This window comes from Schistocerca gregaria, chromosome 1, assembly GCF_023897955.1.
Source record: "Schistocerca gregaria isolate iqSchGreg1 chromosome 1, iqSchGreg1.2, whole genome shotgun sequence".
Taxonomy (NCBI): domain Eukaryota; kingdom Metazoa; phylum Arthropoda; class Insecta; order Orthoptera; family Acrididae; genus Schistocerca; species Schistocerca gregaria.
The window spans coordinates 827481411-827498209 of NC_064920.1; the positions used below are offsets into that span (position 1 = coordinate 827481411).

Sequence of the window (16799 nt, forward strand, 5' to 3'; positions counted from 1 at the left end):
ACGATGAAAGGTATTTTGCTTTAGAAATAACACTCGTTAAACATACGTGACATCGCACATGACAGTTATATGTCATTAGATCCCAGAAAATCCTCGTTATAATGTGTTAAGTGTTATCGGATATTAACGGTGCATTAAAGGAGAGAACTAGAGGCCAGTACCCTTACGATACGTGCATGCTGTCATCCGTTTACTCACCTATATACATAAACCTCCAGTCTGGAGCTATGGCGTACAGGATGGTGCCGACGATCTTACAGCCGAAAGTAATGACAGCTATCCACGCGTCGTGCAGTCGCAGCCAGCGCACGAACACCAGGACTCCAATCAGGGTGCCTGTAAAGCACGTCTCCTCAGGTCATTGTCTCCTCTCTCACAGTCACTAAGCGTCTAGTGCATTATGTTAATCCCATTACGCGGAGTGTCTCGGAAAGAATGGTCAGTATTCAGGGATATGTCAGGAAGGTTCAAATGAGGCAAAAAAATATATTGCGGGCCAGGGCTTAGCCACAATCTGGTGGATGTTTCCAGAATGAAAATTACACTGTACAGCGCAACGTGCGCAAATATGAAAATTTGTGGATAGATTAAAACTGTGTACAGGTCCGAACTGGGCCTCGGGAGCTTTACCTTTAGCGTGCACGCGCTCTCGACTGCGCTACCGAAGCACACCACACTGCTTTACTTCTGATAGTATCTCATTTGTCATCCTTAAACTGCAGCGAAACTTGCGAGACTAGTACTCCCGGAAAAAAGAGTGACACTGTGACAGTTTTAATCTGCCAGGAATTTTAGTTTCAGCGTACACACCACTGCAAGTGAAAATTTCATTCTGGAAACATCCCCCCGGCTGTGGACGAGCCATGCCCCTCAATATCCTTTCTTCGATGAGTGCTAGACTTGCAAGTATCGCAGGAGAGAATCTGTGAAGTTTGGAGATGCGGTAATGGCGGAAATAAGGAAGTAAGAACGAGTCATGAGTCGTGTTTGAACACTCAGTCAGTAAAGCACTTGACAGCTAACACCAAAGGTCCCGAATTCGACACTCGGTCCACCACACAGTTTTAATCTCATAGGATGTTTCATAAGTAACCTTGTCACTAGTGAAGCTACAACTCATGTTCAATATCCTATTTTCATAAACTGTGCTAGAAAGACAGTAATATCCAAATAATAAGATACTACTGAAGTTCAGTAAAGACACGAAATGTCAATTAGCTTTTAGTTCAAAAAATGGGTCAAATGGCTCTGAGCACTATGGGACTCAACTGCTGTGGTCATCAGTCCCCTAGAACTTAGAACTACTTAAACCTAACTAACCTAAGGACATCACACACATCCATGCGCGAGGCAGGATTCGAACCTGCGACCGTAGCAGCCGCATGGTTCCAGACTGCGCGCCTAGAACCGCGAGACCAGCGCGGCCGGCTAGCTTTTAGTAATTTACTTTGCCACAAGGGTTCGACATGCTGTCGTTGGTTGCAATGTCCCAAGTTTTTGCTTCCGTCTTAGATCCTATAGGCTTACAGTCTATAGCAAAGCGAATCATAGTAAAACTACTTAAGGTATAGTGCAAACAGAAACGTGTATACCAAATAAAATGTTAAAGGTTTTAAATGGAGATGAATAGTCATCATGAAACGACTTACCTAGGGCAGTGGTTCCGTTATTGTAAAAACCATACAGCTGCGTGTCTGCTGGTCCCCACTTCAATATGTCGTTATAGAGATTGTAAGCAGGAACTGATTCACCTGCAAAACAAACAGCAAGTAGGGATTAGAGGCAGGAGAGATTTCGCGAGCAGCTAGACTACAAAATGCGTCACGCTCCTGCCTTGAACGGGACAACTCTACCACTGTCGGGGAGAAGGAAACACGCGATCGGCCTGTTTGTTCCGTGGCCAGCGCAGATGCCCACCAACGTGAAAGCAGCTAATTAAGTCACAACCGTCGCACTACAGGCTAGAGTGTTGCTGTCGTATAGGACTTGCTCTGACCAACAAAAAGGGTAGAAACTGAGCACGTATTCAGTGCTGGCCATTAAAACTGGCATACGTCGAGGGCATAACGCAAATGATTAGCATTTCGGCGGAATCGCAGAAAATAGGTAGGAATAACGTCACCTAGTTTTCTGTAAGAGGAAAGATTGTACAATAGATATGTCATTGAGATATCACAATTAATATTGTTTATGGGAAGACAGTGTTGTCCTTTGTGAAAGGTGGCGAATCGGGTCTATCGGGACTACAAGCTACCTTCCCACGATCCGGTTGCTAGCGTTGGTCGTGACCCTATAAAAGCAATGCTAATACTGAATCGACGGTTGCAGGAGAGCTACACTCAGCTCCATCCATGGTCTAAGGGTCCTACACAACTAGCGCCCGAAAGGACAGGCATTGTTCTCTCGGCCATGCGCGACCATACAGTCGGTGGCGTACCCTGAGTCAGGCAGGAAATGGGCTCGTTTGCAGCGAGAGCAGTCTCCAGAAGTCCGGGGCTACCGGCGAGGACTGCCAGCACTGAGACAGCTGTTGCAGATTCCAATGGGAAAGCAGCAGACAGGGTCGCACCCAAAGACAGCACTGGACTCAGGAGGCCCACAACATCATCTTTTCGGAAGCCTACCAGTTCTGTGTACAGCAACGCGATGGACGTATCAGTGTGTCCAGGCTCTGATGAAAACCGATGTCACCACACTACATTAGTCATCATCGTAAAGGTTCAGCAAAGGGCGTGACGAAATGCCGTGCCAATAAGTACACCACACGATCATCAGTCGTTCGCATAGTTTTTAATGAACACAGCAGACGCGATGTTCCTTACGTTTTAAGGCCAGTATCTGTGAGCTTATTTCCAGACCAGTGTGACGCCATCCTTCAATAACATAAAGCAAATACTCATATTGCTGGTGCTGTCCTGGACCTCAGTACGCACTTCAAACCATTCATTCACTGAAAACACCTAGTCACGTATCTCCCAGAACCTGGCTTGAGACCGGTCACCAGCTCCTACGATCTGTAAGCCCTGGCACACAGTTGAATCCCCGCGGAATGACGTACCCGCGTCTGTGATCCAAGCTCTGTTTGACTCGGTACCCAGTCGGACGGCTACGGTTTTTGCTGTCAGCTCTGCACCCTCTTACCCCAAATCACCTAGAAATGTGATATTTTTACCTCTTCAATTTGGCATACGCATAATAATAAAATTTCGTTATTTACCACTTTTTGTGGTGAAGGTTAGCAGGGAACCCTAAGACCATTTCTTTGAGCAACATTTAGTTAATGGCTGTATTATAGGAATACCGAGCGAGCGTTTAACACATCTGTGAATAGGTTGAGTGCTTACCCATTATGGAGAGCATGCCGCTGATGACGACAAAGATGACGATGAAGATGGTGGCCCGGCCGTTATGTGGCCGCTTCTTGAGGCACGTCTTGAGCGCGTCGCGCACCAACTGCGGCCGGAAGATCCCCTTGCAGCAGCCACAGCTCTCCTGAGGGCAGCAGACACGCGAACGTTTCTTTAGAAGTATTCGTTCTAACACGCCCTTCAAAAGCCAGACCTTCATCGAGCGAATGATCCACACTGAGGTGACAAATGTCATATGATAGAGATGTACACATATACAGGTGTTGGTGGTATCGCGATCACATTGCATAAAAGAGCAGTGCAATGTCGGGGCTGTCATTTGTAGTCACGTGATCCACTTGAAAAGGTTTTCGACGTTCGCAACTTGTCTGAAGAAGATTCTGGACAAATCGAGGGAATGATTTGGCCACCCAGATTACTCTACGTGAGTCCCATCGAACATTTATGGTACATCATCAGGAGGTCGGTTTGTGAAAAAAAATCCTGCCGAGCAACACTTTTTGGCAATTATGGACTGTTATGGAGACAGGATGGCTCAATTTTTCTAGAGAACTCTTGAGTGCATCACATATCGAGTTGTTGCAATACGACAGGCAAAAGGAGTCCGATACGATGTAAGGAAGTCCCCAGTACATTTTATCACCTCAGTGTAAACTGTGAAAAAAAGATTTTGTATCAGTCTCACAATGGGCTAAATTCTTTTCTAATACTATAAGGCAGAAAGGTGGAACGAGTATATAGAGGGTTATACAAGGGCGATGTCCTTGAGGACAATAATATGGAAATGGAAGAGGATGTAGATGAAGAAGATGAAGTGGGAGGTATGATATTGCGTGAAGAGTTTGACAGAGCACCGAAAGACCAAAGCCGAAACAAGGCCCTGGGAGTAGACAACATTCCATTAGAACTACTGGTAGCCTTGGGAGAGCCAGCCCTGACAAAACTCTACCATCTGGTGAGCAACATGTGTGAGACAGGCGGAATAGCCTCAGACTTCAAGAAGAATATAACAATTTCAAACCCAAAGAAAGCAAGTGTTGACAAGTGGGAAAATTACCGAACTATCAGTTTAAGCCACGGCTGCAAAATACTAACGCGAATTCTTGTTACAGACGAATGGAACAACTGGTAGAAGCCGACCTCGGGGAAGATCAGTTTCCGTAGAAATGTGGGAACACTTGAGGCAATACTGACCCTACTTATCTTAGAAAATACGTTAAGGAAAGGCAAACCTACGTTTCCAGCTTTTGTACACTTACAGAAAGTTTTTGACAACGTGTTGACTGGAATACTCTCTTTCAAACTCTGAAGCTGGCAGGGGGAAAATACAGGGAGCGGAAGGCTATTTACAATTTGTACAGAAACCAGATGGCAGTTACAAGAGTCGAGGGGCATGAAAGGGCAGCAGTGGCTGGGAAGGGAATGGAACAGGGCTGTAGCCTATCCCCGGTGTCATTCAGTCTGTATATTGAGCAAGCAGTAAAGGAAACGAAAGAAAAATTCAGAGCAGGAATTAAAATCCATGGAGAAGAAATAAAAACTTTGAGGGTCGCCGATGACATTGTAATTCTGTCGGAGACAGCAAAGGACCTGGAACAGCAGCTTAACGGAATGAACAATGTCTTGAAAGGTGGATATAAGATGAACACCAACAAAAGCAAAACGAGGATAATGGAATGTAGTCGAATTAAATCGTGTGATGCTGCGGGAATTAGATCAGGAAATGAGACACTTAAAGTAGTAAATGAGTTTTGCTATTTGGGGAGCAAAATAATTGATAATGGTCGAAGTAGAGAGGATATAAAATGGAGTCTGGTAATGGCAAGGAAAGCGTTTCTGGAGAAGAGAAATTTGTTAGCATTGAGTGTAGATTTAAGTGTCAGGAAGTCATTTCTGAAAGTATTTGTATGAAGTGTAGCCGTGTATGGAAGTGAAATGTGGACGATAAATAGTTTAAACAAGAAGGGAGTAGAAGCTTTCGAAATGTGGTGCTACAGAAGAATGCTGAAGATTAGTTTGGTAGATCACATAAGTAATGAGGAGCTGTTGAATAGAATTGGGGAGAAGAGGAGTTTGTGGCACAACTTGACTAGAAGAAGGGATCGGTTGGTAGGACATATTCTGAGTCATCAAGGGATGACCAAATTGATATTGGAGGTCAGCGTGGATGGAAAAATCGTAGAGGGAGACCAAGAGATGGATACACTAAACAGATTCAGAATGATGTAGGTTGCAGTAGTTACTTGGAGATGAAGCACAGGATGAAGTAGCATGGAAAGCTGCATCAACCAATCTCTGCACTGAAGACCACAACAACAACATTTTCGTTACTAATCTTTTGACCTCAGGAACTTGCTCCATACAGCCAAGTGTATAACAGATACAAAAGTAAACTTCCCTTACCAGAGTAGTTCTGAGAGTAAGCTGTGTTTCCAATACAGCCCCACTTTCGTTCCCAGATACGAGTGTGTTTGAAAACTTTTTTGAGCAGCTTGGTAGTGCCAATAATAATAATTCTAATAATAATAATAATATGGTTATTAAATTCAACATGCAGAAATTTGGATTTTGTACCCTTGTGGATACTTAGACATCAGTATTGTAGCTTTTTAGGGTGTAGAATAAGATGTGTTGCAGTTGAAGGGGATTTATTTAACGTAACACCGATTTAGGCCGTGAACCTCTCTTGAGGTGACTATACATTCAGTTTTCGTGTTTAATATACCTGAAATATCCAAACTGTAATTGCACAGTTGTCTCATTTTTTACAAAAACATTTCGATTTTCACACTTTAACTTCACATTTGTCACCATAGTAATTATTTGAGCTGCCATGTCCACATAAAACTTCGGATGCGGCGAGTTCATGGAATGTGGAAACATGAAAATGAATGTATAATCACCTGAAGATGTGCGCAAACTCGAAATGCGATGTCTCCTAAATAAAGCACCTTCAGTTGTGACTGCATCTTATTCTACACCGTATAAAGGAACAGTAACGAAATACAACAGCCACCATTATGAGTTAAATTAACTTCAGCTCTATAATGTAATAGGGATGAAGAGTTGCACATGTTTACGATAATGGTCGAATAAGCAGATTTTTATGGAATATTCAGCAAGTATTCTACTCTTTTATTCAAGAATGTGACCTCATACCACCTTACAGAGTGTGTGTACTCTCATAATTGTATAGTAACACTTTCGTTTTCCTGTTCTCTCTCTAAAATAATATGAAGCAAAATTGCTTACAAATTGTCTTGTAAATCAGCACGCTGGCCAGTTGTTGTGTATCATCCTTTCTGCAGGCAGGCATGTCTCATTCCATTGTAGGACAGTGAGCTGTGGAGTTCTGAGAACCCACAAGCTTGTCTTTCATTAATGGTGTGTCCTCTGCAGCTACGGTTTCGGATCGCTCCTCAAGAGCGAATGCCGTGTAAGCAAATTGCACAACGGAATTAAACGAACGTGATACATTATGGTCGGGCCCTAAGCACTATAACCTTTGTGGGTCCCGTCTAACGTGCTATTGATTCTTCCTGAGGATGGGGTTTGCTTCATTAACTATGTAACGTAAATCAAGGAACTCAATTATTCATGATTTAATTTGTAAATGGCATAGCAAAACCTCGAACTAGTCTAGCATTCATTACAAACAGTTCACTGAAATCAAGTAGTGCGTAGGTGATCAAAATTGTTTGTTATACCTCGTTGTTGGCAAGGAACTGATCGGGATTAGAGTAATAAACTGACCAAGCTGCTTTTCTATTATCGGTATCGTAACACGGAGGTAAATGTTGAGCATGCAGTGGTTGTCAGGTGAAAGGATGACAGCCAGTGAAGTCAAGCATAATACCAGGGGAAAGCGATCGAGTTAACGCATCTGCCCTGCCCAACCATGCAGCTGCTGCGACACGATCTTGCCACAGTCAGGAAGTGCCTTCTGCCTCTTCTCAGAGTTAGCATCCTTTTTGTAGTAGTGCTTACAAAGTGCGCAGCTCAAGTCTTTCTCTCTCTCCATTATATCAAATCTAAGTGTTCATCCTTCTCTAGCGTATGCAGCAAAAGTGTCCAAAACATAACTCTCTTTGTTCTGGTGACTGTGCCTTGTGTGTGTCTGCAGTTTTTCGATCAAGCTCTAAATTTACCACCAACACTTGCCTGTGGTATATTTTCTAATGGTTTGAGTCATCCCTCCAGAGGCTCCATAAAACTATTCCTCCAAACAATTGACTTATCACCCACCTCCATTTAAAAGGGGGATGCAGAACCTACGTCTTTGTCGCCACCGTGGGAAAACAATAAGGAGAAAATCATCTTGATTCTCTTATTGTCAGTCTGAAGAGCCACCAGCCACGCAATAATAATTCAGGCTAGATTGAGTTGGTGTACGCTTCCTAAAGATACACTCCTGGAAATTAAAATAAGAACACCGTGAATTCATTGTCCCAGGAAGGGGAAACTTTATTGACACATTCCTGGGGTCAGATACATCACATGATCACACTGACAGAACCACAGGCACATAGACACAGGAAACAGAGCATGTACAATGTCGGCACTAGTACAGTGTATATCCACCTTTCGCAGCAATGCAGGCTGCTATTCTCCCAAGGAGACGATCGTAGACATGCTGGATATAGTCCTGTGGAACGGCTTGCCATGCCATTTCCACCTGGCGCCTCAGTTGGACCAGCGTTCGTGATGGACGTGAAGACCGCGTGAGACGACGCTTCATCCAGTCCCAAACATGCTCAATGGGGGACAGATCCGGAGATCTTGCTGGCCAGGGTAGTTGACTTACACCTTCTAGAGCACGTTGGGTGGCACGGGATACATGCGGACGTGCATTGTCCTGTTGGAACAGCAAGTTCCCTTGCCGGTCTAGGAATGGTAGAACGATGGGTTCGATGACGGTTTGGATGTACCGTGCACTATTCAGTGTCCCCTCGACGATCACCAGAGGTGTACGGCCAGTGTAGGAGATTGCTCCCCACACCATGATGCCGGGTGTTGGCCCTGTGTGCCTCGGTCGTATGCAGTCCTGATTGTGGCGCTCACCTGCACGGCGCCAAACACGCATACGACCATCATTGGCACCAAGGCAGAAGCGACTCTCATCGCTGAAGACGACACGTCTCCATTCGTCCTCCATTCACGCCTGTCGCGACACCACTGGAGGCGGGCTGCACGATGTTGGGGCGTGAGCGGAAGACGGCCTAACGGTGTGCGGGACCGTAGCCCAGCTTCATGGAGACGGTTGCGAATGGTCCTCGCCGATACCCCAGGAGCAACAGTGTCCCTAATTTGCTGGGAAGTGGCGGTGCGGTCCCCTACGGCACTGCGTAGGATCCTACGGTCTTGGCGTGCATCCGTGCGTCGCTGCGGTCCGGTCCCAGGTCGACGGGCACGTGCACCTTCCGCCGACCACTGGTGACAACATCGATGTACTGTGGAGACCTCACGCCCCACGTGTTGAGCAATTCGGCGGTACGTCCACCCGGCCTCCCGCATGCCCACTATACGCCCTCGCTCAAAGTCCGTCAACTGCACATACGGTTCACGTCCACGCTGTCGCGGCATGCTACCAGTGTTAAAGACAGCGATGGAGCTCCGTATGCCACGGCAAACTGGCTGACACTGACGGCGGCGGTGCACAAATGCTGCGCAGCTAGCGCCATTCGACGGCCAACACCTTGGTTACTGGTGTGTTCGCTGTGCCGTGCTTGTGATCATTGCACACCGGTGTCAATGTGTTCTTTTTTCCATTACCAGGAGTGTATTATCTTCAGCTGGAGAATATCCTTTCTCTTACTCAGAGATTCTGACAAACTTTTCACGAAGTCTCTCAACCAACCGGAAAAGTTTCATGTCACGCTGTGGGTGCGTGCTGCAACCACAAAGCTAAATTTGTGAAACAGCGCAGAGACGGAGCTTAGTTTTAAGTCGGTAGCGGAGTCTGTCGGAATATGGTCCCGTGGCTCTAGAGATTCTGTCTCCTGGAGTCTTGCTGCCACACAATAGTTCTGCCACCTTCCATGGAGCAAGTGCCCCGTCCGGTCTGAAAGAAAGCCACCTCCCTCATCCCCAGGGTCACTCCGCAGTGATGTCTGCGTTCTTCCTCACACACGCACTCACCCTCAATGGTCTCCTGTCCATTTGAATACACAGTTATTACAACATGAAAGAAATGAAATCAGAATATAAATAGCCCAGAGAGTTAGTAGTGCCGTGAGAGTCACACTTGATTTAGATTCCAAGAGTTCTAACTGTCATTAACACACTAATTCGTTCCATCATCTTATACATGAATGAGATGTAAGTAGCCGGAAAAAAACTAGCCATCTCTCAGAGCCTCAGTATGCTTGTCTGAAAATTATTTCGTCATTTACAGTGAAACTAATGTGAGATTCTCCCCCCCCCCCCCCAGCTCATAACGCAGGTATGTTCTTGTTGCTGATGCTGAAATTATGGCTGAGACTAGTTTGGATCAAGGCAGATGCAAAAATTACATACATGACTGCAGAATGATAATAACTATATCTGGCTGAGTATATCAACAAATGTTATAGAATGAATGGTCAAAATTGTTACTGCTACAGGTTGAACTCCTCTCTAAGCCACTGACAGCTTTAGCATCGGGTAATAAAAGCTATTTTTTCCTCTAGTGTTGTAGGTATGCACATCACTGCTCTTCTCAATTTATGATGGATTATTTATAGCGAATTTCATTAGGAAAAACATGTATTGTGGCGATGCAGATACAATACTTAGCTCCTTGAAGAGGTACCTACATGATGTCCGTAAGTGAAGACGACATATTATTCTTAGTACTCGCTATTTTGCAATCAACACCTAATTGTTTACCAAAAAATTATTCCATACGACATTGTTGTGTGGAAAGATGCAGAGTATGTCAGGAGGTTAGTATGCTTAATGCAAGATCAGCATCATATTAAGAACAAAACTAGCTGAACTTCACTGTTTGTGAAGCTCAGTAACAATCTTCTTCCAGTTTAAGTTATGGTCAATATGTGCACCTTAAAATCACGAGCATTCTACCCAACTTACTGATTCTACTCATATGCTTAATCCATTGTTGATATGACTCTGTTTGTTGTATAGTAAAGAATGCAGTCTGTTTATCCAAAATTTACAGAGAGCCCATTTTAGGAGAACCTTTCATAATTCTTTGGAAGATATCATGTACTAATTCTTCTGTTGCTTTCTCTCTAAAAGTATTTATCAAACCACTAGCATCATCCACTAAAGTACCCGTTTTGCTTGTTGAATATTAAATGAAAGTGAATATTAAGTGAAAGTGGAAAGTCACACACTTATACACTCCTGGAAATGGAAAAAAGAACACATTGACACCGGTGTGTCAGACCCACCATACTTGCTCCGGACACTGCGAGAGGGCTGTACAAGCAATGATCACACGCACGGCACAGCGGACACACCAGTAACCAAGGTGTTGGCCGTCGAATGGCGCTAGCTGCGCAGCATTTGTGCACCGCCGCCGACAGTGTCAGCCAGTTTGCCGTGGCATATGGAGCTCCATCGCTGTCTTTAACACCGGTAGCATGCCGCGACAGCGTGGACGTGAACCGTATGTGCAGTTGACGGACTTTGAGCGAGGGCGTATAGTGGGCATGCGGGAGGCCGGGTGGACGTGCCGCCGAATTGCTCAACACGTGGGGCGTGAGGTCTCCACAGTACATCGATGTTGTCACCAGTGGTCGGCGGAAGGTGCACGTGCCCGTCGACCTGGGACCGGACCGCAGCGACGCACGGATGCACGCCAAGACCGTAGGATCCTACGCAGTGCCGTAGGGGACCGCACCGCCACTTCCCAGCAAATTAGGGACACTGTTGCTCCTGGGGTATCGGCGAGGACCATTCGCAACCGTCTCCATGAAGCTGGGCCACGGTCCCGCACACCGTTAGGCCGTCTTCCGCTCACGCCCCAACATCGTGCAGCCCGCCTCCAGTGGTGTCGCGACAGGCGTGAATGGAGGGACGAATGGAGACGTGTCGTCTTCAGCGATGAGAGTCGCTTCTGCCTTGGTGCCAATGATGGTCGTATGCGTGTTTGGCGCCGTGCAGGTGAGCGCCACAATCAGGACTGCATACGACCGAGGCACACAGGGCCAACACCCGGCATCATGGTGTGGGGAGCGATCTCCTACACTGGCCGTACACCTCTGGTGATCGTCGAGGGGACACTGAATAGTGCACGGTACATCCAAACCGTCATCGAACCCATCGTTCTACCATTCCTAGACCGGCAAGGGGACTTGCTGTTCCAACAGGACAATGTACGTCCGCATGTATCCCGTGCCACCCAACGTGCTCTAGAAGGTGTAAGTCAACTACCCTGGCCATCAAGATCTCTGGATCTGTCCCCCATTGAGCATGTTTGGGACTGGATGAAGCGTCGTCTCACGCGGTCTGCACGTCCATCACGAACGCTGGTCCAACTGAGGCGCCAGGTGGAAATGGCATGGCAAGCCGTTCCACAGGACTATATCCAGCATGTCTACGATCGTCTCCTTGGGAGAATAGCAGCATGCATTGCTGCGAAAGGTGGATATACACTGTACTAGTGCCGACATTGTACATGCTCTGTTTCCTGTGTCTATGTGCCTGTGGTTCTGTCAGTGTGATCATATGATGTATCTGACCCCAGGAATGTGTCAATAAAGTTTCCCCTTCCTGGGACAATGAATTCACGGTGTTCTTATTTCAATTTCCAGGAGTGTTTAAGGAATAGTAGTGGACCCAAAATTGAACCCTGTGGATCTCCTTTTGTGATTTTTACTCCAATCATTTCATTACACTATTTATTTTGTAGCTTTCCGATACTGTCTGAAATATTCAGCACAACCTTCTGCATGTAAAGCCATCAATTCTATAAAACGTGTATTTTTCTAATAGAGAATCATGATGTACAGAATCGAAGGCATTCCAGAGATCACAGAAAATACCAACAGGCGATATATTATTATTTAAAGCTTTTGCTATTTGATGAATGAACGTATCAATAGCGTTCTCAGTCAAGCAACCTTTTTGAAATCCAAACTGTGATGTGCTAAGTAAATCGTTTCGACTTAAGTGTGTGACTACTTTGGAGTACATTACTTTTTCGAATATTTCGTAAAAAGATCTCAGTAAGAAAACTGGACGATAATTGTTTTAATCTGTCTTGTCACCTTTCTTATGTAACAGTTTAATACTTGCATATTTTAACATGTCTGGAAAAATTCCTTGAGCCAGTGCTGCACTGTGTATAACACTAATGACATCCTTACTAAGTTCTAATTACGTTTCAGAACTCTGTCTGAAATCCCGTTAATCTCACAAGAGCTTTTGTGTAATTTTTATGATTGTTTTAATTTCAGTGAAGAATGTTGGCCCTTCTAGCTGCTTAAAATTTCTACTGTACCATTTAAAACTATATTTGCTGGTGAAGTATTTGCAACTTATGTATTATCAGCGACAACATTGTCATTTAGTTTAATTGTTGTGTAATCTTCTACATTCACTGGTAGTTCTGCCTCCCGTTTGACAGTGTGCCATGCGGCTTTAATTTTACTATCGGCATTATTCATTTCTGTCAGGACACATATACTTCTGGAGATTATAATGACTGTTTGTTTGAAGTTCTCGTTCTTCGTAGCACGAAAGACAGTACGAAAAAATTCACAAGCCTTGTGGACCGCAGTCTTCATCGCAGGACGGCAGAAATAGTGTAAAGGGCAGCAGTGACTTACGTCCTCCGGCGGGGTGTACGGCGGCACGGTCTCCGGCAGCAGGAAGATGGCGTAGAGCAGACACGCCAGCATGAGGCAGGCGCCCATCGTGTACATGCCGTAGTACTGCAGGGCGGCCGTGATGGGCGTCGACAGCCCCGAGCCCAGCATCGTGCCTGTGTACTGCGACACGTCCAGGATTCCCAGCCTGCGGCAGCCAAAGGTCTCAGGCGGGATTCGCGAAATGCCAGCGCACAGCTGGCAAACATAAAGCTTATACCACAATCTGACGTTAACAAAGCAGCAAACGTGCACTGAATAAACTCGTTTCCTGAAATATAGTTATTCAATACCTCGTATTATTGAAGTAATAAAAAGACGTAGTGCACACGAAAATAAAAAAGTACAAACAAATCAAAAACGTACGATACTTTCATTCGAGCTAGTGTTGTGTACATAGTTCTGCATAGTCATTGCGTACACAACTTTCCCAGTAGACCGTGCCCCCCTATGCACAACAGCACAGGTGCAGCACTCGTCCGTCTTTGCACTATGAGATGACACTGCCATAGAGAAGGACCAAATTCTTCTTCCGCCGATCCACGTATTAATATGTAGGGCAGCCAATGAGATTGCTGCTAACGTACAATCTTTTCTCTTCGCAGATCACATTTGCACAGTGATACATGATGGTGCGAGGTATTATAACGAATGTACAGACCTCCGATTAGTCAGTCTGGACCACTCTGTACCAGTCTATAGTCAAGTTTCAGTCTGCGACTAGTAGGATTATCATATTCCTGTACATAGCCATGAAGATAAATGTATACACACTTTCGTCAAGTATCAGAGATATATATGAGAATAAGATTAACATACCATTACATAATGGACTTCAGATTGTCAATTGTAAATAATATCCAGAACCAAGTTAAGTTATTTTTATGCTGGTTATTATTTCAATAAATGTGTGTGAAAATAAATCAAGTTCTGTTTAAAGTTGGTCACCGTCAATCTGCTAATGTAAGTGTGCAAGTGGCATTTCTATCGTCTGACCGAACGGCAGAAGATAAACATGCCACGATAAGACCACGATACACATTGCTGACACTCACCTACTTTGTTAGAGCGACAAGTCAAATAATCTGATGGTGTGTGTACCGAAGGTCTTACAATACGCACACTACAAATAGCCACAGTGTTCTGTTAACTTACTAAGAGAACCGACAGCAGTGTATCATCACATCCACTAAGATGATGTTTTTAACGTTTTTCCCAGGCTGGACCACTGGATAGCCTAGGCACTTTTCAGCTGTCATCCAGTGAGATGCTTTACAATAAGGAACAGCTCCGGAAAATTTGGATCAAAATTCACGGATTACCATAGAGACGTTACTGATATCACACTGCGCCCAACGTACACAAACTGTTGAGGTCAAGTTTCTTAACTGGAATACCAAATGGTTCAAATCGCTCTGAGTACTATGGGACTTAACATCTATGGTCAATCAGTCCCCTAAAACGTAGAACTACTTAAACCTAACTAACCTAAGGACAGCACACAACACCCAGTCATCATGAGGCAGAGAAAATCGCTGACCCCACCTGGAATCGTACCCGGGAACCTGGTAACAGGAATACTGTACTTATATATTTGTACATTAGACATCTTACTTTGTAATACTGTTTTATAATTTCAAAAGTGTTTTTACAGATACGTAGAAATGAAATTTTTTCAATACTTGACTATAAACACAAACTTTTTGTTTTTCTTTCTAATAGAAAACTTGTAAAGTCAACTCCGGGTTTGTCAGATATACTCTTATTAAAATTACTTGACAGTTGACGTTCTGGAGGTGTATTCATCTAGTCAGAGCGCTTAACTTCACGCCTGAACAATACACTGTTGCCAGACTGCAAAAAAATGGTCAGTTAGTTAAATTACAGTTCCTTGTCTAGCTTTGCTTCATGTTGTGTTTGGTATCACACATGTCACACACACACACACACACACACACACACACACACACACACACACACACACACACACAACAATGGTAGTGAAATACGCACATTTTGTAGACGCCACTAGCCAAAGACTGCTGGATTCTTTCATACAAGATGCTATTTGGATCCAATTATCATCACAGAGAGCGACCTACAGTAGGTAAACGTCGTACGACATGATGTAAAACCAAGCTTTTTGAACACGGGAAATGATCATTGCAACTGACTTTGTATGCAAATAAATATAGGGACGTAGTCTGAAGCTCTTCAGCAGTGTAGTGGTAACATGGCAGTGTAGAGTGTAAATTTCAGAGGTTTGCATGTTGTCAGGTGATAAAAACGTTTTTTTTTCTTTCTTAAATCTTTAACATAGTAACTCTGGTTATTAATGTTTTCAATTAATTGGTTTCAATCAATTTTTTTATTTTTAGTCCTTTGGTAGATACTTTTGATCTTCATATTATCTTCTTCATTTGCTCTTATTTTCCTTCCTATCTTTCTCGTTTCTTATGGAGTCTGCTATTGTCGCCCATAACTTTTAAATCTGTTCCAATGGGAGCTGCTCGTCTGTAGGCATCGCATCATCTCGCTTAGCAAAAACGAAGAGTCACAATTCGCTTTTAAGGCTGAAACTGAGTTTCTTGCTGTCTGGAATTAGCTCCTACATGTTAGCTTTAAAAGCCATGAGGAAAACGAGCCTGATTTACAGTTCTGTCACAGGCTGCTGAACGCTGTTTTGTTGAATAAATTGCACATAAAGAGGCTGTGTTTAGGCTGGGACACGACTGTTCATTCAGGGTCATAATACAGGTTGTCTGCCAAAGTTCAGTAACTGGTCGTTTAAAATCAGAGCATCTCATGTTCCCTCCATTCCTGATGGCAGCAGCTTCCAGCGTTGCTACACGTGTCAGGAACAGCATTTCAGCATCTTTAAGTGACCCGCCATATTTGCCTTTAACCGAGTGATAGGTTATGTGGCAACACTGTAGCACCAAGTGACAGATGCCAACTTCAAGTAATTTTAAGCAGGCCATAGAAAGTGGTATAACGGGAGTACTGTCTGTTACACGCTTCACAGATGGTCGCGAGGTGTAGATGTAGGATTGAGAGAGGCGCCAGCTTGCAAGGACGTACCGGACTGCCTTGTCGTCGATGGGGGCGACGTCCGCGATGTAGATGTTGGCCACGCCCATGAGGTTCATCATGCCGCCACTGAAGGATGCCACCACAGAGGGCAGCAGCAGCAACTCGGGCTGCAGGTCTGGCACCGCCGACAGCGCCGCCCACGCCGCGTACGCCACGGTGTTGCCTGCGCACAGCACACACAGTCTCCGTTACACACCCGGCGGCCACTACGCGCGATCGGTGAAAACCTAAGCGTCGGCAACCTCCTCTTGGCCAACTATCTGGATTGAAAATACGCAACAGATATCTAAAATACGTATATATGATATGTATTTGCAGTCTGAATATGGGAAACCGTTGGCTGTGATATGAAATGACGACAATAAAAATTTGTGCCGCACCTGGACTCGAATACTGATTTCTTACTTATCACAAATGGTCTCCTTATAATTTGTATGTCGTAGCACGACTAATGGCCAGACACAAACATACATATCTTGTGAACCAAGCGTCTACAATGTGCACTCGCAAATCCATTATCTAT

General features: G+C 44.7%; 1 protein-coding gene across 8 annotated transcripts in view; it reads right to left on the bottom strand.

Annotated features, from left to right (window-relative positions):
• LOC126271856 (proton-coupled folate transporter-like) overlaps positions 1 to 16799 on the bottom strand; it is a 247947-nt gene that overhangs the window by 147439 nt on the left and 83709 nt on the right. For 6 of the 8 annotated variants that reach the window (XM_049974220.1, XM_049974203.1, XM_049974211.1 and 3 more), the window contains 5 exons: positions 16265 to 16439; positions 13145 to 13331; positions 3345 to 3492; positions 1650 to 1751; positions 199 to 336 (listed from right to left, as the gene is read on the bottom strand). In XM_049974220.1, the coding sequence (XP_049830177.1) occupies positions 199 to 336; positions 1650 to 1751; positions 3345 to 3492; positions 13145 to 13331; positions 16265 to 16439 (750 nt within the window). The remainder of the gene's footprint in view (positions 1 to 198; positions 337 to 1649; positions 1752 to 3344; positions 3493 to 13144; positions 13332 to 16264; positions 16440 to 16799) is intronic. The other 2 variants (XM_049974229.1, XM_049974237.1) reach the window with 2 other exon arrangements.